Source organism: Labeo rohita, chromosome 24 (assembly GCF_022985175.1).
Source record: "Labeo rohita strain BAU-BD-2019 chromosome 24, IGBB_LRoh.1.0, whole genome shotgun sequence".
Classification (NCBI taxonomy): domain Eukaryota; kingdom Metazoa; phylum Chordata; class Actinopteri; order Cypriniformes; family Cyprinidae; genus Labeo; species Labeo rohita.
In genome coordinates this window covers 17361572-17384465 of record NC_066892.1, presented here as the reverse complement: position 1 = coordinate 17384465, position 22894 = coordinate 17361572, and the positions used below count along the sequence as shown (strand labels likewise).

Genomic DNA, 22894 nt, shown 5'->3' with positions numbered 1-22894 from the left:
AAAATTAAGTACAGATGTAATTACATGCAGGTATTTTTAAAATATAAAGTACAATGTAAAAACATGTATGTACACAATAAGTGCATCAAAATATTAATTTAAATACATAGTAGTTAAGGCTGCCTAATATAAAGTGTGACCAATTAAATTAAATTAAAATTAAATTAATGTCTGGAATTAATTTAAAATGTCAGGATTCCATAATAACAGTAACAGTTAGTTAGTAGTTAGTCAATATAGATTAAAGCTGAATGAATGGAAAGAGCAACAGTGTATGTAAAATGTTCTCTTTATTTGGTTTTAAATTATGTAATAACTCCAAATAGTCCAATATTATGTGTTTCATGTTTTGTTTTAGAAATGTACATAATCTGTTGATTAAATCATATGAACATTCGTGACACAACTACACTTAAATGCCAACCGTAAAATCGAATTTTTGATTTTAGTCGACGTATAAATGCATTCTGTCATCACACAACAAGAAATTACTAAACATGACAAGAAAATCAAGACTAAAAATGGTCAAACAGTGCAACCTTGTTAATTATGCATACCCTGGTGCCTGCTGGGAAGAAGGTGAATGGGATTGAAACAGAAAACCATCCGTAATGCAACTCACCTGCTATGATTGTTGTTTCAACGTAATAAATCAGTATGTGTGAATAACTTGTATTCCTAAAAGTTGTATGTTGTTAAATAAAAATATTTTACGTAATATTAATTAATATAATAGTTTTCAGCATTGCTTACTTAAAGAAATACAATGTAACTAAATGTACAATATTTCAGTTTTAAGTAAATGAAACTGACGCCTATAATAAATAAAACCCTAAAACCCGTTGATAATATAGTTTCCAAATAATATGCAATACCAGATCCTAAATGACTCAAGTGTGTGTCTTGCTGAGAGTTAACTAGAAGGTGGATGATCCTGCTGGGTCTGTATGAAACACGAGCTCTGAAATCAACCCACAGTGGAAGTTAATTAGCATTGTCTTTCTGGAGAAAAACTCTATAAATTGAAAACCACATAAATTTAGAAAGTATTCTAAGGTGCCGCTGCTTTTTTTTCCCTCCCTCATAATTAAAAATACACAGTGTTTGGCCATCTGTGCATGCATAAAAATGTCTGTGAGTACACTAATTTACTGCGCCGGGGGTTTTATGATCTGACTTCTTTAATGGGTTCTGTATAAGTCTGTCAAACAACAGGCTGCTCACCCCACTATCAATTTTAACAGGAGAGGAGGATCTCCAGGGGCCTCATTTTTCTTTACATTTGAAACCAATACAACATAATGAGACCTGTCAATAGTATCTCCTAGTGACATTATGCGCCATCTGAGGACCAATAGCAGTGCAGAGATCTGAGGTCATAAGCTGTCTTTCATTAGTGGGGTTAGGAACTTATATTGCGGTCATAAATAACACAGTGACAGCCATAATATTAATTCAGCAAATAAATAATTAAATTGCACTGAGGGAAACTTTTGATTATCAAAGTTTAGAGATGTGTATGTAAGAGGGCCTTTAATTTAATTAGATTTCATACTCTCACTCACTCACTCACTCACACACACACATAAAAGGTTGTAATTTTTAAGAAATAAAGAAGCAGCTAATTTCTGTAAATTATTCTAGGCTCTCAACTTTGAAAGAAAATGGATGTCACATTAAACTGGAAAACACAATGACACTTGAATATTTTGGGGGGAGGGGGAAGAAAGAAAGAAAGAAATAATTAGTCGCCCTTACCAAGTGAATTTTTATGAGAGGGAGAGGGGAAAAAAACAGTACGCTTTCATTTAAAAGCTTTGATCCAAAGCTTTCCTAGTGCTTTAAAAAAATTCTAAGACAGAAACGAAGCAAATTACTTATAAAATTTCTAAAATGCCTCTGTTCGAAAGACATTAGAAATGCATTGAACTTTACCTGCTCTTCAGTTTTTGCTGCCAGTGCTTAACAAAGGTAAACGTTAATGAATTCATTACTAAATCAATTCTAATGTTCTTTTTAATTATATTTGCCTATACACCGTCTCCATTGGGTTCAAAACTAAGTGGATTTTAAAAAGAAACAGTCACCCTTCATCCTCTTCAGTTCACTTATGGCTTACGACAGGCCTTATTACAATACTGACACCTCAAATTACCCTTCATGACACAGTCTAGTACACATGTGCACATACAGTACAGAATTAACTCTTAGAATTAACTGGCTTGTTTTAACGCACACAAGCCGTGCCTTGCACTTCTTATGCTTTTAAAATTACGTTGTAAGATCTATGATCTAACAGGATATTTTGTATATTTAGTCTGTTAAGAAAAAAGCTAAAGACCTTCATTTGCATGCATACATTTTAACCCTTAGCGCACCAGCTTCCTTTTATGAGTTAACAGAATTTTTGATGAACCATGCTACACTTGTTCTAAATTGAAGTGGAAGAATTTAACATTAAATTTTCTTAAAGAGGAGGATGTTTAAATTACATATATATTACAAATTAGGGAATTAATACAGGTGCACATATTTTATATGGCTGATAGTAATGTATTTGTTTTATTAAAAAAGCCAGAACTGTTAAAGTTCTCTAAAAGCAAGGTTAACTAAAGTAATAAATCTTAATGTATGTCTATTAACAGTTGTGTTGATCTTTATATTCATATTTGTATACAGCTCTGCTGGTGCCTTATGTAAATGCATATATATATATGTGTACATCAGAGAGAGCAGGCAAGCATTGAGTGTGTGTGTAGATGTGCATGTGTAAGTGAGCACAAGGCAAACTGAAAAAGATGGAAACGCTAAAAAGACAGAGTGTGTGCATATGAAACAATCAGACAGAGAGTGTGTGTTTCAGTGGGCCAGCAGTGGTGGAAACCAAGGCTAATTTAACATTACTATCACTAATTGGGGGAAAGATTTGGGGTTTTATGCTAAAAAATGTGCTGAAGAGACAATGATTCAAGGTTGCAAAAATAAATCATGTATTTAGAGCAGCATACATAATTATGTATCATCCAGTCTTGAGACATCTGAGAATATTTCTGAAGTCTGCTGAGCTTCAGCACCATGGACAGCGCCGTTATATTCGGAATCTACTTTCATCGTAGTCGAGCAAGGAAAAAATGCGCATGCGCAATTCATTAATACGATTTTATCACTCGTTAGAAAAATACTCAAGGTTCATGATAATAAAAAAGATTGAGTAAATATGTGTACAATACAATATTTTATTAGGCGGGACATTATATAGGGACTTTTCTTTTTCCACAACTTACATCTGTGAGCATTGTCACTGAACACTAAATCAATCAAAGCTACGTATTATCCGGAATGTAGAACACACCATAATGTAAATATGTATTTTATAAATTAGATAGATGTCTAGCAAAAAGTTTTTCAGACGTCTCCGTTGGCTGATATATGATTTTTTTTTTTTTTTCTCATTATAATCACTGTATAGCAGGTGGCCTACATTTGGCATATTTTCAGTATGTTCTGCATCCAAACGACACATCATTGACAGCACAAAACAGGAATCTTCCATTCGTGCAAAAATGCTTTGGGGCCGTAAAGCACTTCCGCAGCTCCACACCACACACCTCACTGGACGGAAGCCGAATCATTAAGGCTATACAAACACAAAATAAAGCACTGATAAATACACCTAGTTCGGGATTTGAAGTTCGTCTTCGTCTTAAATATCTTCTCGTTTATATAGTGGTCCAGGTAATTGTCAGTTGCGAATTGTTTCCCATCGATAAAATCCAAACAATCGCGACTGAAAATCGCTGCGGCCAAAAAAGGCGGGAACTCCCTGCGGACGCGTCCATATGCAGTTTTGCTAAATTTCAGTTTTGTTCAAAGAACTGAGAACTCGTTCGTCCTCGGTCTCTTGGAAAATATTACTCGTCTGCGAGTCAGTTAAAGAGGAAAGACTAAAAATCCAGAGAACGTGGAGTATTTCCATCCGCCCATTAGATTCCCTCGTTCCAACTTGAGATAGACGCGATCCTCGCGCTCAACCATCAGTAGAACTCCGTTACTCGCCGCCTCCCGCGTGACATCCTGATCCCCAGCAAAGGCAGATATGACAGGGTACTCGTTCTGCATCAGGTTAACCTGAAGAACAGGACACGGCGCACTTTAGTCCATTGAAAGCATTGAATTGGCTTTCCACAAGGGTTCGTGAACAACGCACAGTGTGAGAGGTGACTGCAATAGTATTGTGTGCAAAAACATAAGTTGCTCTGCTCACCTGTATGGTTTGTCTGTTGTAGACCTTGACCACATGAAAGCTGAAACTGTATATCCCTCTCCGTGGTGCGGTAAACACACTCGCTTTCAGGTCGAAATGATTGCCAATGTTTACTAAGACCTGAAACAAAAGCAACATGACGCGTTACAAATCCGCTAGCAAATGAAAATGTGTGAATCTACATATCACATTTACTTTTAGCTCTCCAATTGTACACGGACACATGCGGATCTTCGAGCGCAGTATGGCAAGCTGTTTTAACATTTATTCCTTACAACCAACCAGTAAATATTTTTTCAAAATGTTTTCAGATGCTGATTTGTATTTGTCTCACTAGTAGACGAGCTGTTAATTAGATACTAGTACTTATTCCAACAGTTTCATTGTTTTGTTTTGTTTGTTTGTTTTTTGACCATTGAATTTTGTGTAATCTATAGATAAGATATCAGTTCATTTTCAACTAGTATGTATTCCAATTATTGGTAGTAGATATTTTTGTTTTACACTATTACGTCTTCTTTGATTATTTGTAACTGTTAGGTACTAGGATCAGTTCCAGTTGCTAGTACTTATTTATTTGATACTAGAACCTATTTAAAAGAAATTTGTATCTGTCATAGCGATTACAAAAACATTGTATCGCTATTGTTTACATGTTAAAACGGCTTGCCATAAGCGCGTTCCAAACCTGTCAACACATCGGGTCACTTTTAATTACTACAGGTCGATTTTAATGACAGCGGGTCGGTTGTTGTTAATCTAAACACGCCTCGCTTGTTGTTAATATAAACACTTGGGTTAAATGTGACATTTTTGACAGTGCGCGCGATAAAAATGATTTTGCAACTAAGCAGTTTGTTGAAAGGTATGTTATGGAGACTATTAGGCACTTCACACATTGTATATGAACAACACTGCATACGTTTAAGGAAATAATATTAATTAACAAGATATTTACGCAACTGAATTGGTTAAAAACGTACATCGTCCAATAGAATAGAAGCAAATGTGAGTTCGTGAAGTTTCTGGCAAATTCCTGAGCACACAGCCCTACATATGCAGTTCCTGTGATTACAAAGTCACCAACGGGACACCTGACCTGGTCAAAATAGATGGTCATGGATGTGTTGCTCATCTCCGAAGGTTCGTGGTTTGTCCCTCTGACGGCCGAGAAAGCCACTTTGGCGCTGCCGGAGCGCACAGATATCCCAAGCGAAGAGGTGACTCCTCCGTCAGAAGAGGGGTTGGAGTCGCACACCACCAGACACTTTCCCTCCAGAACGATGGGCTCCGTGTCATTCTGGCCCAGACAGAGCCCTATGCCACATCCCAGGAGAAAGGCGAGAGCCAGCATGGCAAAGGGTCCGGGACAGGCTGCTGGCACCATGATCGGAACAAGAATCCTGTGCAAACTGATCTTAACCACCAGCCCCTTGGAGGTTTGATGTGGCTCTATCACCTGGTCCAAACTAACCTCTCTCTCTCTCACTTTCTCTCTCTCACTTACTCTCTCTCTGTAACTCACCGTCACACACTCCTTTTCTTCTCGTCTATGCGCATCAGTTTAAGATGCTTAGAGTATTTGCACAATGGATCCTGAATGATAAAAAACGAGAAATTAGACAATATATATATAAATATAGAAGTATTTAAAAACAATAAGAGTGCACGGATAATTTCTCAGTAAATAGAGTTAGATAATATCTTAATATGATGCTTGACGATAATAAATTGCGCAACGATACGCAACATCTAATCTCGACTTAAAATCTTAAAATACAAGGTCAACTGCGTTTAACTCACGTAATTAACAAAAATAAAGTTTTACAGTTCCGCGGAATTATTCTCTATAGCCAAGATAACTTTTATAATTATTACATACCTTAATTAAATCTAATCTTAAAAATCAACAACGGCACTATTAAATCTATTTCCCCCTCCTCCGTTATCGTTTCCCTCATTTCTACTTCATGATGTCTATTATGTTACCTGTTAAATCCATAGTTGGTGCAATCTGTGTTCCTGCTCCTTCAGCTGTCTTGAGAAGGAGTGAAGCCCGCACCCAATAAGAGTGGAGAAAACCAATTGCTCCTTCATCCTTTTTAGAGGGCGACTCACGCCCATCCCTTCTTTTCAAGTACAGTAATAATTCTGGAACGGACGTTTCTGGACATTAAAGTCGGGCATGGCTAGAATCTTGGATTTAAGAGTTTGTCTGCACAACAACAGCTAATTTGTCATCCAATTTTTGGTGATATCTATATTCTTTTACATAGCAAAACATATAGCAAACATGTAGTTTTGCATATAGGATACAGTAAGTAGACCAGCTATGATTCTAAAGCAGATATTATATAGCTTAATACCAGAAAAATAGACATACACTTTAGTAATATCAGTATCCAGGTGGAATGCCTTCGAAGTCAGACAAAAATCTTGTGCTCCACCCTGTGGAGAAGAAGTGCTATGATCCTTCTGACATCCACCCTATTTCAAGATCAGATCATCTCAAACCATACTGTTTATAAAGTTTATATTTTTAAATGAACACTATGATGAACAATGGTCCTAAAATCTCTATGTTGTAGGTTGTTCCAAAAGCAATTCCTGAAAAAGCTTTTTTGGTTCCCAAAGAACTTTTAGTGAACACTTTAAAATAAGGTCCTTTAGTTAATGTAGTTAATGCATTGACTTACATTAAAGAGCAATACATTTGTTAGAGTATTTATGAATTTTTGTTAATGTTAGTTAATACAACTTTTGATTCTGATGTGTTAGTAAATGTCGAAATTAACATTATTAGGTGATTTAAAAGCATTTTGAATGAATGATTTTTGAATGTTAATAAATGAAGTTAAATTTGTTAATGGAACCTTAATAAAAAAGTGTTACAATTAACAGTCCAATAATTTTTTCTTAGTGTGAAGAACATAAAAAAATAAATTAAAAAAATGTATTTTTCTACTAAAGAAACTTTTGTGAAATGTAAAGTTTCCATGGATGTTAAAACTTCTTAATGATGGCATATATGCCATTAAAGAACTTTTATTTTTAAGAATGTTAACATTGTTAATTAAGTCTTTAAAATCTTTAAAGAAAATAATACAAAAAAGCAAACCTTTAATTGTTGCGTTAAATTTGCATTAAAGTGGTACTACACTGTAAAAAACAATTTGTTGAGTCAACTTAAAATAATTTGTAACCTGGCTGCCTTAAAATTTTAAGTTCAGTCAAAAAAAAGTTTATTCAACTTGAAATGTTAAATTATACTAAGTGACAACTTAGATATTTGAGTTGAATCAACTTAAAATTTTAAGGCAGCTGGGTTACTTACCCGTCTGTTAAGTTTAGCAGACACAAATATCTAAGTTGTTACTTAGTACAACTTAACATTTCAAGTTGACTAAACTTATTTTAGTTGATTGAACTTAAAATTTTAAGGCAGGAGGGTAACAAATTATTTTACGCTGGCTCAACAAATTGTGTTTTTTATTTTTTACGGTGTAGAGTTACAACCTGTGCAATACATTTATTGCACTTCAATAACTTTGACTTCATTACTGATGAAGAAAATAAAAAAAACAATGCTTTCGAACGATTAATTGCGATTAATCGCATCCAAAATAAAAGTCTGTGTTTACATATTATATGTGTGTGCTCTGTGTATTTATTATGAATATATAAATACACACACTTGCATGTATATATTTTTTAAAAATATATGGTTTATGTAAAACATTTATTTTAATATATAATATAATTATATTATGTAAAACTTATTTTGGATGCGATTAATTGTGATTAATCATTTGACAGCACTGAAGAAACTATGTTAAATTGGTATTAAAACATGGCACCATGAGAACTTTTCCTCTCTATCCTCATTACGAAAAATAAAACATGTAATAAGCGACCTGTTTTGTAACTTTCTGTCTTTTAAAAAAGCTTTTCAGAGGAGCTCCGGAGTTGCCGTAAAGTGTATAAAGTGTGATGCTGGGTTTGACAGGTCTACTCAGTATGTGTTATGTCCACTGAACCCATTCTTAACCTCCCTAATTAATAGTTTCCCTCACTCTTCAAAGTTGCTAATTGGAAATATTATGCAAGGCGATCGCGACTGGCGCCTTTTAAAGAGTGAAATGGGGATACTGCTTTAATTCGTAATTGAATGAATGTCTTTATTAAATCTGAAGTAACAGGCACTTTACACTATTGTATTCTTGTCTTTTAGGAGACTTGAGAGACTTGATTGTCATTTCAAAACAGTATTACCCTAAATACCGTACTTTAATAACAAATTTGCTAATATGCATAGCCACAACAGTGGTTTTAAAATAGGTTCCAGGTACTTCACCTGCAACAGTGAGGTTAAGTTAGGTGAACAATTTAAAGATCATGCAAACTCCAGTCATAGTCAACATCATTCATCCTCACAGGCTCTCCACGCACCTTTTTGACAAGAATTGCACTGTGTGTGACAGGCTCTATGGAGGTTGATGTTGAGTATCTGAGAGCAGCAGCTGACCTAGGGCTTGCAGAAGGGCGAGAAAAAGAAGGAAAACATCAAATGTCAAGCTGGGTGGACACTAGGCCTGTGTATCACGGGGCCCAGAGCCGTTTATGCCCATAGTGAAGAGGTCTCCCCAACTACGAGAAACCGTACGTTGTGAATGTTATGACTATTTCATCTGACAAGCAGCAGACCATCATCACTCCAGAGCCTAGACCACCATCAAAACATTCCCTTTTCTATTTTTTGCTTCATTAAATACAAGGAATAGCTCACCTAGAAATGAAAATTTGCTGAAAATTTACTCACCCTCAAGCCATTCATGGATGAAAACCAGCTAAAATGTGAGTCCTTCATCCATAATATTGCTTTCTCCAATGAAAAAGTTGTCTCTTGTCTGCATCAGGAGAGAAATATGCACTGTTTACAAGTGAAAACAGTTCAAAACAAGTAAGTTGGTGGATTTTGATGTGAGAGGACATAGGAGGTGGATATTTTACTGTTATTATGGATTACGGACTCATATTTTGGACAGAAGCAATGTTAACACCTTAATGATAGATTTATTTCTTATAAAAATGGAAGTGGAGTCGTTTGGATTACTTGAGGATTATTGTGATGTTTTTATCAGCTGTTTGAACTCTCATTCTGACGGCACCCATTCACTGCAGATCCATTGGTGAGCAAGTGTAGCATTTTTGTTCACTCTCAAATTGTTCACGTAGCATTAGCACACCCATGTGGCTCTCAGGGTGTTCGTAGATCCTAGTTTGAATACTAAAACGACACTTGCGCTCCTGGCCTGTTGTAGGCGGTATTTCGCCACGTAGTTAAGTAGAAGAATGTAGTTGTGGCAACATTGCTATTTTAGGAGTTTTTTCATTTGGAATAGCATGATATAACTCTTCGCATAACTGTTTAATCTCCTACCTAGTCTACAAGACTGTTCCCATAAAATAAAGCAGACTCTGTGAGATGGCAGTGCGCCCTGTGTAGTGCGAGTAAAACGCTTGGCACCTGGCCTGGTTACCTTGACAGCGAGATGCCGGAAGAACGAGACTGAACAGATAACAAATTAAGAGGCTCTTAAACAAGCTTCAGAGGAGATACAAATTATGTCTTCGCAATCTGTGAAGACCCAGAGGCAAGATGCGGGGAAGCCTTCAATTATTAAATCAAAATCCGTGTCCAGGTTGTTGTTACTGCTATGTTATTTCGCATCACGCTGGCTTTAATGCTTGACTACTGCCGAGCTTTGCTAGGTCGTTTCAGCGAGTTTGTGTTTCATTTTTTTAGTAAACAAAGAAAAGCGGGTGTACAACATCCACCAGTCTACAGAATGACATCGAAACGCAGAGAAAAGACTTGTGAAAGCTCCCTAGAAAGGCAAGTTTTGAGAGTATGGTAACTTTAGCTTTACAGTGACTGCTTGGATCACTAGAAATTAGTTAATTATGTTTTGTTTATTTTAAGTAGCTATTTAAGTTATATGTATGAACAAATTGTTATTTATTTAAACATATATTTATTTTTATTTTTATATCTTTCTATACGTCCGTCCATTCATTCATTCATTCATTCATTCAATCAATCATTTTATTAACTTAATGCATATCTCTGAAAACAACATTATCTTTCAGCTCTATCTATCCATCCATCCATCTGTCTATCTATCTATCTATCTATCTATCTATCTATCTATCTATCTATCTATCTATCTATCTACCTATCTGTCTGTCTATCTATCTATCTGTCTATCTATCATCTGTCTATCCATCTATCTATCTGTCTGTCTGTCTATCCATCTATCTATCTATCTATCTATCTGTCTGTCTATCTATCTATCTATCTATCTATCTATCTATCTGTCTGTCTATCTATCTATCTGTCTATCTATCATCTGTCTATCCATCTATCTATCTGTCTGTCTGTCTATCTGTCTATCTGTCTATCTGTCTATCTATCTATCTATCTATCTATCTATCTATCTATCTATCTGTCTGTCTATCTATCTGTCTATCTATCATCTGTCTATCCATCTATCTATCTGTCTGTCTGTCTATCTATCTATCTATACGTCCGTCCTCTATGTATTTATCTATGTAATCATTAATTTTATTAACTCAATGCAAATCCCTGAAAACAATATTATCTTTCAGTTTTCATATTTCAGCTGTCTGTCTCCCTATCCGTCCGTCCGTCCGTCCGTCCATTCGTTCATTCATTTTATTAACTTAATCCATATCTCTGAAAACAACATTATCTATCTATCTATCTATCTATCTATCTATCTATCTATCTATCTATCTATCTATCTATCTATCTGTCTATCTGTCTACCTATCTGTCTGTCTATCTATCTATCTATCTATCTGTCTATCTATCTCATCTGTCTATCCATCTATCTATCTGTCTGTCTATCTATCTATCTATCTATCTATCTATCTATCTATCTATCTATCTATCTATCTATCTATCTATCTATCTGTCTATCTATCTGTTTATCTATCTATCTGTCTGTCTGTCTATCTATCTATCTATCTGTCTGTCTGTCTGTCTGTCTGTCTGTCTATTTTTTTTTTAATTTAATGCAAATGTCTCTGAAAACAACATTATCTTTTAGTTATCATAATTCAGATATCTATAGTATATCTGTCTGTCTGTCTGTCTGTCTGTCTATTTATCTATCTATCTATCTATCTATCTATCTATCTATCTATCTATCTATCTATCTATCTATCTATCTATCTATCTATCTATCTTATCTGTTTTTATCTTTTTTATCTAGGTTGCCACCAGAGATCATTCTCAGGATTCTCTCATTTTTGGATGCTGGGTCTTTTTTCTGCATTAGTTTCATTAACAAGCACTTCCATGCATTGTCCAACAGCAAGTGAGTGAGTTTTTTTGTGTGTTTCTGTGCCTTTTTTGTGTCTCTCTCAAAGCTCAAAAATCAATCAAAATATTTTTTTTCCTCATCCTGATGTTCTTGCAGCGCTATGTGGTATCAGTTTTACATCTGTGAATGTACCAAAAAGAAGAAAGCCAGCCAAGAAAACCAGATGATATGTGATCTTGGTGTGGTGGGTGTGCAGGAGAGGCCAAAGAGATATTGGAGAAACAAGTTCTTCAAAGAAATTTCCGGTCTGAATGTGAACAAGTGGAGAACAAAACTTCGACGCATTGACCCTTATTCAGGACTGCCACGACATACAGAGGACGTCATAAGGTTAGAGATTTTGGCTTTGATTTAGTTTGTTTGAGAATTCAGAAATACGAGGACTAATTAAACGTAGGTTTTATATTCTCTTGATATCCGTTTGCATGTTATGATTATTATGTTGTTTTTGGTTTGGCATGGTGACACATAATCTGTTTCTTTATATAAATATGTACGCATAAACTATGTTTAGTTGTAGTTTCTGGGTTTCAAGTTGTTTTGGTTTATTTCTTTTGTCTTCCTGTACATCCCTACATTTAGTAATACACAACAAGACTTTGTAGTCAAAATCTCGTCTTTGTTGTGACCTGTCTAATTTGTTGAAGATGGCATATTCCCCATCAAATATATGTCAGGGTGTGTTTTTCCCTCCTGCAGTGTGTGGGCTTATTAAAGGTGAGTGTGAGAGTCAGCGTCTTAGATTTGCTCTGTGCTCCTGGGCGATGGGATACGGAAACACGCTTGATGATCTGCAGGCCGTGGCGTGCTGTTGTCTTAACCTCTGATTAGAGCTGCCGGGCCACTCAATTTTTCGACTCAGAGAGCGTGTGGCATACAGGGGGAATGAAAATAATTGTGGTCCCCTCTGAAGGCTGGGTGAATTGTAGAAATAAATTGCTTGGCCCCTACCTCTTGCCCAGACAAATCCCCATAGGTTCCTCAGTTACAAAGACACAGAAGGATGAGATTTACTTCGGTAATAATCATCTCCACTGACTTGCAGACACAAACAACAGCTATTAATCTCGCTGGGACTCTGCTTGTATCTCGTTTTACAGCATTAATTGATATCGTATGGTGCCGATGCCCGGCACAAGATGCATCATATTAGGTATTTCCCCAATCTAATGCCCTGCTTCTTTCAGAATTAATGTCATTCATTGCTAGTGTTTTGCCTAACAGACACTTCCTTGCTCTTAATCAGCTTAGAACTTAACAGTACCTGCGTGTTAGTCAGTCAATCAGTAGTATTTTCATATGAACACAGATTTGATTATCAAATAAATATGTTTTTGGGATGCTTGGGATACTCTTATATGAAAAATGGATACAAATACAGATTATTGTTTATTAGCAGACTTGTTTTTTTATGATACTTTGGCTCTTTACCTTGGATTCTGCTTCTTAAAAGATAATTTTGTATTCATTTATTTAAAATGTCCATTCATTCAATTAACTTAATCCAAATGGCTCTGAAAGCAACATTATCCTTCAGTTTAGGTTTCATATTTCAAAATTGTAGCATTTTTGCAACAAATTTCTGTTTAAGACATGTTGGATTTGTTTTTTTAGGGTTTTTTTAGGGGTTCAAACTGATCGTGCAGACCAAACCGTAAATTGTAGAGACATGAAAATTGGAGGGCTGGTAGTACTCACACCGCCGACAACGTCACCAAGGCTCGCCCCAATCGGCCTGATGGGGCGCTACAGCGATCAAAAATACGAAATCGCTCATAGGTCCTAAACTGTAAGTCACAGGCTCAAGTGTCCCATGTCGTTGGAAATCTTGGCTCATGCCAGACAAAACGCATGCACTGTAAAAACACAATTTGTTGAGTCAGCTTAAAATAATTTGTTACCCTGCTGCCTTAAAATTTTAATTCAGTCAACTAAAATAAGTTTAGTCAACTTGAAATGTTAAGTTGTACTAAGTAACAACTTAGATATTTGTGTTTGCTAAACTTAACAGATGGGTAAGTAACCCAGCTGCCTTAAAATTTTAAGTTGATTCAACTCAAATATCTAAGTTGTCACTTAGTATAATTTAACATTTCAAGACGAATAAACTATTTTTGAGTTGACTGAACTTAAAATTTTAAGGCAGCCAGGTTACAAATTATTTTAAGTTGACTCAGCAAATTGTTTTTTACAGTGTGTCTCAAATTTGATCGTGAGCCTTTCGGGTATTTTGGATTTTTTGAAAAGCCTACTTTTGCGAACTAGCCCTATGTTTTTCGCCTGAATGTACAAAACCAGTGCATTCTCTGGAGAGTGAATATCAATAATTATCAAAAATACCTATAACTCTTGAACGGAATGAGATATCTTCGCCAAACTCAGAAAAGTAATGCAGAGCTCAATCTGAGGTCACAGGAAAAAAAATTGCAGTGCTTGGCCACCTAGTGATGATATAAGAGGGAAAAACATAAAAAATGTGTATACCTACGCAACCATTTGTCCTATCAACATGATAATCGCTGAGCACGGTTTTGGTCCAAAGTGCCAGAAGGACATTTGCCTATCTCAGAAAAACATGGCCGCCATTGGCCGCTCAAGTTTGAGCACCTATTAGACAAGGAAAGAAATCGGCCACTGGGGGGCCAATATCGTAATCGTAAACTAATGTACATTGCGAGGTTTTTCGCACATGCACTGAATGTACTCCTCATTCTGACAACTTTGCCTCTTTTTCAGTCAAATCTTTTGTTAAATGATTGAGAAGATAGAGAACCTACTTTTGCGAACTAGTCCTATGATTAATTACCTGAACTTGACAAAAATGCTATATAAAATCTTTATTTAGCAAGACACCTAAATTGTCTTTTTCTTAAAATGCCTTAAAACCCTGGAAATAATTGCTGCTTGCAGCTATATTTTTATTTTACCCGTTTGCAACATTTTTATTATTATTAAACCTTACTAAACTTTATTTTTACAAATTTAATTCATATGAATTATTACTTTAAGCATAACCCTCACTAAACTTTATTATAGTTTTGCTTACACACACACACACACACACACACACGTTAAATTAATTAAATTTATTTATTGCATTTGTCTTTATATATTTATTATAAGTTAGTGTGTCTGAAAACAGTATTATAGTTCAGTTTTCTAACTATAATTTCAGAATTATAACATTTTTGGAAGTAAAGCTGTGTAATGTGTAAAGATATTTATAATGTTGCAAAAGATTTTTATTTCAGATAAATGTCGTTCATCTGAACTTTCTATTAATCAAAGAAACTTAAAAATTCTACTCAGCTGTTTTCAGCATAATAATAATAATAATAAATGTGTTTTAAGTAGTAAATCAGAATATTTCAATGATTTCTGATGGATCATGTGAGTAATGATGCAAAAAATTCAGCTTTGAAACCACAGGAATAAATTACCTTTTAAAATATACTCTAATAGAAAACAGTTATTTCAAATAGTAAAAATATTTCTACATTTCACAGTTTTTTTGCTGGACTTTGGATCAAATAAATGCAGGCTTGGTGAGTAGAAGAGACTTCTTCAAAAACATTAAAAATCTTACTGTTCAAATCTACTTGGTAGTGTATATATAAACTTCATTCAGAATATAGAAAATATTTTACAAAATACTCTAAAAACAACATTTTATTTCATTTTTCTTATTTCAGAATTATTATTATTGTTATTGGCAACATTTGTGTTATTATTTTAAGCTTGAACCTTAATTTTTAAATGAAATAGATTTTTGCTTTACGCGTGCTTAACAAATTTAATAAATAATTAGCTTTAAAATATAGTATCTAAAAACAACATTATTCAGTTTTCATATTTCAGAACATTTTTTAATAAAATCATTTTTATTTTTTTTAGAATTTCAGGTTTAACCCCCCTTTAAACTTATTGCTTATTAGATTTTCTTAGATCTTTGAAATGCAATTAATAATAAGCTTATTTCAAAATCTAGTATCTGGAAAACAATGTTGTCTTTCAGTTTCATATTTTAAACTTGCGTAAGTAAAGAAGTGTATCTTGTTTTGGGGATGTTACAGGCAAGCAAGATAAGTATACATATCAAACATTATTTTCATCAGCTTAGTGTTTTCTCATGATACATTTAATGTTTTCTTTATCTTGCATTCCTCACTTCTTCAAAAAACAACAAAAAAGCCATTGCCCTTAAATGATCTGAGCGCAGAGGTGTCAGATGGGGTTTGTGTCATGTGTGTCTGGCAGGAGTCTGTGCATTACATGGGAGATCACAGTGACTGATGGGAGAGGACGGCAGAGCACCTTTGAGCAGTCTCATGCCTCCTTCAGCAGTACGGCTGTTTTTGTGTTCTGGGGCGCTGTCAGTTGGCCTCCTTTCAACCAGCTCACCTCTCTTGAGCTTCACGGAGTGTTGCGGGTGCCCCTCGATTGTCCTGCTCCTTACAGGTACGGTAGGTGCCAGAAATACAAAGGTACACTTGTACTCCAACTTAAATGAGTGTTGAATAGTTGCTTCCAACTTGTGTCTTTCAGGCCGGGTTGGAAATCAGTTATGTCCAAAATAAAGCTTCAAGGGGAACACAGTGAGTTGTGTGTTTCAGACAAGATTGTCAAGATGCTGTATGTTGGAAAAGGCGTAACTTTGGGATTCTGGAAGGTATTTTCTAATTCTAGTTAGTTCGAGTTCTCCTTGTACATTGTGGATAAAACATTTTGTGTCACTCTTCAAAATAAATGAATGCTTTTATTCGCAAGCATGTATTAATTGATAAAAAGTGACTGATTAACACTTTACAAAATTTTCGTTTCTATTTCAAATAAATGCCGTTCTTTTGAACTTTCTTTTGGAAAAGAAAATCTCCATAAAAATATTTAGCAGTTTTTAATGTTGATAATAATGAGGAATGTTTCTTGAGAAAAGACTGTAGTAATGATTGCTAAAAAAATCTAAATCCTAAATAAAAAGATATTAAATTGTAATATACTGTTAAAAAATGTAAATAATGATAATAATAATAATAATAATTTTTAAATTGTAATAATGTTTCAGAAAAAATACAGTATTTTTAATTAAATTATTGCAGCTTTAAATGCAAACATTGTTACTCTGAAGGCTGTAGTAATAGTTGAAATATAATAAATTTCAACTATATAATATAATATAATATAATATAATAATTATTTTAAATTTTGTGATTTTTTTTTTTTTACAAAAATACTGTATTTTTGTAAAACTTTAGCAGCATTAAATACAAACATTGACTTTGAATACTATAGTAATGATTGAATAATATAATATAATATAATATAATAATTTTTTAAAATTGTAATCATGTTTCAGAAAAATACAGTATTTTTAAGTTTATTAAATTATTGCAGCCTTAAATGCAAACATTGTTACTTTGAAGTAATAATAGTTGAAAAAAAAAAAATATATATATATATATTACAAAATATTTCTATATTTATATATAATATAATATAACATAATATAATATAATTAGTTTAAATTTAGTGAATTTTTCACAAAAATAGTGTATTTTTTTGTGAAATAATAGCAACATTAAATGCAAACATTGTGATTTTGATGATTGAATTTTAATAATAATAATAATAATTAATGCTAATATTTTTAAGTTGTAATAATGTTTCAGAAAAATACAGTATTTTTTAAATTTAATTATTGCAGCCTTAAATGCAGACATTGTTGCTGTAGTAATAATATAAAATGATAAAATATAATACAATATAAAAAAAGCTAAACTCTTAATTTATGAATGGTATATTAGTAGTTGAAGTAGTATTCATAATATAAAAATAATAATATTCATTGATAATGCAACAAATTTTAATTTTGTGCTTTTTATTCAGGACCAGTGGGAAATTGCGTTTGTCATGGTGAACTTGCACAATCACAGACTTGTGGAAAGAAGTCTTCCTCTATCTATTAGGTATGGCTTTATGTCCTCTTATCATATTTTCTTTTGCAAAAATCTTTTATCCAGTGTTTTTTACATTTACATTTACAGAAGATACAAATGCACAAATCTTGTATTTCATTTGTTGTTTCATTTCATTTTTCTGCTCTCTCTCTCTCTTAATCACAGATGTGTCTCACAACTTAAATGTCAGTTATGTGTCACCATCAGTATAGTTTGGTGGGGTAATAACTCCATCTTCTGGTGAAGCTGATCACTGTACAGCTCTGACTCATCAGTTGTTATACTTTCTGTTTTTCTGTTTTACTGCCATACTGTCTCTACGGTCCTTAGTGTGAAATGAAATGACCTAAAATGAAATGAAATCTCACCTAATTTGTAGTTAATCTCTTCCTTTCCCTTCTTTATCCCTCATTCACACCTCTAGTCCATGTACAGCAGCTGGAGTCAGTGCTTTGTTTGATGATGTGGACCCAGAGTATGGTCTCCATGGATACACAGCTTACATTGAACTGCACAATACAGTGAGAGTCATCATGTCTGGCCGCTTTTCCCAGCTGTTTTGCAGAAGAGGTAAAAGCAGACATTATGCACTCTGCAACAAGAATATTATTATTTATAATGATTTTAAATTATTACCCGTTAAGCTAATAGTTTATATTTTGAAAAATGATAACCAGTTCATGGTACAAAATAAATAAATAACCTAGATTCCTTGACAGTGGATTGTACTAGATTCTCAACAGTAGATGGTGCTAGATTCTCAAAAATATATCAGTGTTGTTCTGCTTTAAGCAAAATGAAGCTGTTTTTACCCTTAAATAGTGTATTTGAGCATTTTTCTCGACAAAAAGTTATATTTATTTGATCGAAAATACAGGAAAAACTGTAATATTATTGCAATTTAAAATAACAGTTTTCTATTTTACTATACTTTTAAAATATAATTTATTTCTGTGATGCAAAGCTGAATGTTTATCAGCCATTATTTCAGTTTTCAGTGTCACATGATCCTTTAGAAATCATTCTAATATGTTGAATTATTATCAGTGTTGGAGACGGTTGTGCTGCTTGATGTTTTTTTGGAACCTGTGATTCTTTTTGCAAGATTTTATGACTAAAATGTTAAAAAGAACAGCATTTATTCAAAACAGAAATCTTTTCTAACAATAGAATAAGTCTTTACTATCACTTTTTTAAAATCAGTTTAATGCATTCTTGATTAATAAAAGTATTTTTATTTTTATTTAAAAAAAAAAAAAAAGAAAGAAAGAAAAAAATACTGACCCCAAACTCTGAATGTTAATTTATATTGATGATTTCTGAAGGATTATGTGACACTGGAGAAAACCACTATTTTAATTTCCAATAATATTTCACAATTTTTTGTTTGTAATTTTTTTTTTTTTTTTTTTTTTTTTTTTTTTTTTTTCAAATCAAATAAATGCAGTTTTGGTGAGCAAAAAAAAACATTACTTTTTTTTTTTTTAACTTTTGAACAGCAGTGTATTCTAAAAGGTATTTAGATACATAAATACATTATAAAAAAGGAAAAATTAAAAAAATATATTTTACAGATTCTACAAAAATATAGCAAATTTTGGCAGCACAACTGTTTTCAACATATACATGATAGTAAAAATAAAAAAAAAAAGTATTTTCATGTGACACTAAAGACTGAAGTAATGATGCTGAAAGTTCAGCTTTGCATCACTGGAATAAATTATATTTTAAAGTATATTAAAATAGAAAACCACTATTTTAATTTGCAGTAATATTTTACAATATTACTATTTTTTTGTATTTTTAATCAAATAAATGCAGTCTTGATGAGCAAAAAACCTTTTTTAAAACACATTAAAAATCTTACTGAAATAGAAAATAAATAATAAAATAGAAATAATAAAATATATTAAAATAGAAAACCGTTTTTATATTTCATAATTTAAATACTTCACAATATTACTTTGTCTACTGCATTTCTAAGCAAATGAATGCAGCCTTGGAGAACAGAAGAGATTTCTTTCAAAAACATTTTGAACAAATGTGCATATTATTTAAAATATGAAAATATATACTTTCTGATTTACTTTATACAGCCACTCAAAACCACCTTTTGGTTAAAAATGATTTGAAATAAAAACAATACAATTGTAATTGTAAATATTAATTTTGATATCTTATTTAAAGGAGAAGTCCACTTCCAAAACAAAGGTTCACATATAATGTACTCACCCCCTTGTCATTCAAGATGTTCATGTCTTTCTTTCTTCAGTCATAAAGAAATTATGTTTTTTGAGGAAAACATTTCAGCATTTTTCTCCATATAATGGACTGATATGGTGTCCTGATTTTGAACTTCCAAAATGTAGTTTAAATGCAGCTTCAAAAGGCTCTAAATGATCCCAGCCGAGGAAGAAGGGTCTTATCTAGCGAAACGATCGGTCATTTTTTCAGAAAATAAAAATTTGTATACTTTTTAAGCACAAAAGCTCGTGTAGCACAGGCTCTGGGATGCACGTTCACATACTATTGAATCATGTCGAAAGGTCACGCGGAGCGTAGACGGAACCACAGACCCAGTGTTTACAAAGCGAATGCACAAAAACTAAGAAAATGCAAGTAAGTGAAACGCTGTTTACAAACAAAAAGGTACAACGATGTCGGACGATTCTGAAATTGTAGGAGAAAATAACATGGAGTTTTTCTAAATACTGTACCTTTTTGAGCCTGAGTACACAGACGATGAACTTAGATGTGATTCGTAGTAGTGATGGGAAGTTCAGATCATTTTACTGACTCTGACCTTTGAGTCTCGTTCAGCAAAACGAACAAATCTTTTTTCGAGTCATTTCATTCATTTTAGCAAAATCAGCATCACGTGACAGCCCCATAAGATGAACGAACGACTCGAAAAACCCGAACACTCGAAACAGGTGAACTAATTCCAGTACAGAACCTAACAGGATGTTGCGCATGTGCGACTGAATGAATCACTCACCGAGACGACTCGTGGATGCGCATCCCAGAGCCTGTGCTACATGAGCTTTTGTAGTAAAAGTATACAAATTTTTATTTTTCGAAAACAGTGACCAATCATTTTGCTAGATAAGACCGTTATTCCTTGGCTGGGATCGTTTAGAGCCATTTGAAGCCGCATTTAAACTGCGTTTTGGAAGTTCAAAATCGGGGCACCATATCAGTCCATTATATGGAGAAAATATGTTTACCTCAAAAAACACGTCTTTACGACTGAAGAAAGACATGAACATCTTGGATGACAAGGGGTTGAGTACATTATATGTGACTTCTCCTTTAATACAGGGACATTGACACAAGAGTCTATAATTTAGTGTGTATAAATTAAAGAATTTAGTGTCTTTAATTATTTTAGTACCAAATTGCACCTCTTTTTTTTTACCCTCCAGATCAGATTTCTAATGGTTATCTTCCACTGGAAGTGATCAGTGAGAATAACAGATCCCCAAATACTCATCTGGCTGGGGATGTCAGCTTGCCTTGGAGGACTGAAGCTTTACATGGAACTGTCAAGGTACTCAATCATCACACTGATCCAATCGTCCTCACTTTTAAGTCACAGTACTTTAATGCTTACGTAAGAAAGTTTTTCATGGTCTAATTTGTGTCTCCAGGACTGTTGCATGATCAACCTCACTGTATGGGATGAAGCCAAGCAGCCTTTTTGGTGTGTCAGCGCTCCTGTCGTGATGACAAAAGCAAGTCGGGACACGGTATCTTATGATTTTGACGGCGGGAGTCTCTCCGTCCTATACCAAGACTCAGAGGGGAGGGTGGAGATGAGGCTGAAGCAGATGGAGTATGAGGAACAGTATTTTGTGGTTAATCTAGTGATTTACATTGCTGTCGCCAAAGTGAATAAGCACTTTGGGAGAGATTATTGAAGCCTTCGTGTGGCATTTCGATTCGTGTGACAACCGTTTTACCATATTTGACTTAAAATCAAGCAAGGCCACTGCTAAACTAGTCAGTAACTCAGGATTGTGGCAAGATTAAACTCCTGTCAAGATTATTGTCGCTTTTTTCTTTTCTGGCTGAACGTTACTATACATTTTAACACTTAAATGCGCATTTTCAAGGATCATTACATTTTGCAGGATATTAAAGTCGGCATGTTACAAAGAGAGGGATTTTCATGTCAAGTCTGATAAAATGTAAATAATAGAATAAGAAGCCCATAAAAAGATTCCATTGAATCAAGAGCTAAGGAATAAAAATGGCCCTTTAAGCTGGATTTAAAAAAGCGCCGGTGGAGGAGGAGGATCTAATGTGAGCAGGGAAGCTGTTCCAGAACTGAGAAATCTCCCTTACAGTATCAGCGGGACAGGAGGGAGTTGATTGCATGACCTTGGGGCAGAGTATGGGTGAAGGAGTTTACAAATATACTGTGGAGAAATGCCATGCTGGGCTGCTTTTGTAACTAAAAGCAAAATTGTGATTTTTATTGGTAATAGCTAATTGGATTCTAGTAAGTAAGATGTAATTTCTTATTTTTGATTGCCACTAGAAGTCTCACTGGCATGTGCTGAACCATCTGGAGATGAGATTGAGATGGGTCTACGTACATACAGTTACAGTTATCAAGCTGGGATGGTTTCCAAATGCTGTTGTAAAACAAACTCTTTCAGTTTAGCAGCAGATCTGAGCTGAAAGAGCCTTGATGATGAAATCTCGATTTGCTTTGGAAGATTGTGCTTTACTGAAATCAATGACAAAACAGGGTTAATACAGTTAATACAAAAAAAAAAAAAAAAAAAAAAAAATGAATATATATATATATATAATTTTTTTTCTTTACTTATTTTATATCAGTTAGTAGCAATAACACATTTCTCATTTTTATTCAGTTTACCTTTTACTGAAGTAACTAAAATTAGATGGAAATCATTTTTAAACAAATAAATAAAATGAATAAAAATGTAATGTGAAATGTAAAAAAAAAAAAAAAAAAAAAAAAAATAAAAACTGACAGTATGATGATAAAAAAACAGGGTTAATATAGTTTATTAAAACTATAGCTTACTTAAAAAAAAAAGAAGGTTAAATCAAAGTATTTTTTTTTTTACTTTATTTATTTATATAAGTTAGCTGCCAATAAAACATTTTTCATTTTTATTTTGTTTAACTTGATGTATTAAAATAACTAAAACTAGAATGGAAATCATTATGAATGAATGAATGAATGAATGAATAAATAAATGAATAAATAAATAAACAAAGACATCCTAAAAA

At 33.6% G+C, this 22894-nt stretch overlaps 2 protein-coding genes across 2 annotated transcripts; one reads left to right on the top strand and one right to left on the bottom strand.

Moving 5' to 3' along the window:
- Nucleotides 1–1723: 1723 nt before the first annotated feature.
- On the bottom strand, nucleotides 1724–6345 carry cbln2b (cerebellin 2b precursor). Its single transcript, XM_051098239.1, has 4 exons — nucleotides 6254–6345; nucleotides 5364–5860; nucleotides 4265–4384; nucleotides 1724–4128 (listed from the first exon to the last, which is right to left on the bottom strand). Exons 2-4 carry the CDS (start codon nucleotides 5649–5651, stop codon nucleotides 3931–3933), a joined length of 606 nt encoding a protein of 201 aa, XP_050954196.1. The 5' UTR covers nucleotides 5652–5860; nucleotides 6254–6345; the 3' UTR covers nucleotides 1724–3930.
- Nucleotides 6346–9631: 3286 nt separating this feature from the next.
- fbxo15 (F-box protein 15) lies at nucleotides 9632–22378 on the top strand. Its single transcript, XM_051098231.1, has 10 exons — nucleotides 9632–9966; nucleotides 10071–10160; nucleotides 11562–11666; nucleotides 11769–12002; nucleotides 15930–16130; nucleotides 16218–16341; nucleotides 17556–17635; nucleotides 18051–18196; nucleotides 21052–21176; nucleotides 21277–22378. The coding sequence occupies exons 1-10, from the start codon at nucleotides 9890–9892 to the stop codon at nucleotides 21544–21546; spliced, it is 1452 nt and encodes a 483-aa protein (XP_050954188.1). The 5' UTR covers nucleotides 9632–9889; the 3' UTR covers nucleotides 21547–22378.
- The last annotated feature ends 516 nt before the right edge of the window (nucleotides 22379–22894 follow it).

Coding starts and splice junctions, on each gene's coding strand:
- fbxo15 (XM_051098231.1), top strand. CDS start 9,890: ATGTCTTCGCAATCTGTGAAGACCCAGAGGCAAGATGCGGGGAAGCCT. Junction 9,967..10,070: donor AAATCAAAATCCGTGTCCAG/GTTGTTGTTACT, acceptor TCATTTTTTTAG/TAAACAAAGAAAAGCGGGTG. Junction 16,342..17,555: donor TAACTTTGGGATTCTGGAAG/GTATTTTCTAAT, acceptor CTTTTTATTCAG/GACCAGTGGGAAATTGCGTT.
- cbln2b (XM_051098239.1), bottom strand. CDS start 5,651: ATGGTGCCAGCAGCCTGTCCCGGACCCTTTGCCATGCTGGCTCTCGCC. Junction 4,385..5,363: donor TGACCATCTATTTTGACCAG/GTCAGGTGTCCC, acceptor CTTTTGTTTCAG/GTCTTAGTAAACATTGGCAA. Junction 4,129..4,264: donor ACAACAGACAAACCATACAG/GTGAGCAGAGCA, acceptor CCTGTTCTTCAG/GTTAACCTGATGCAGAACGA.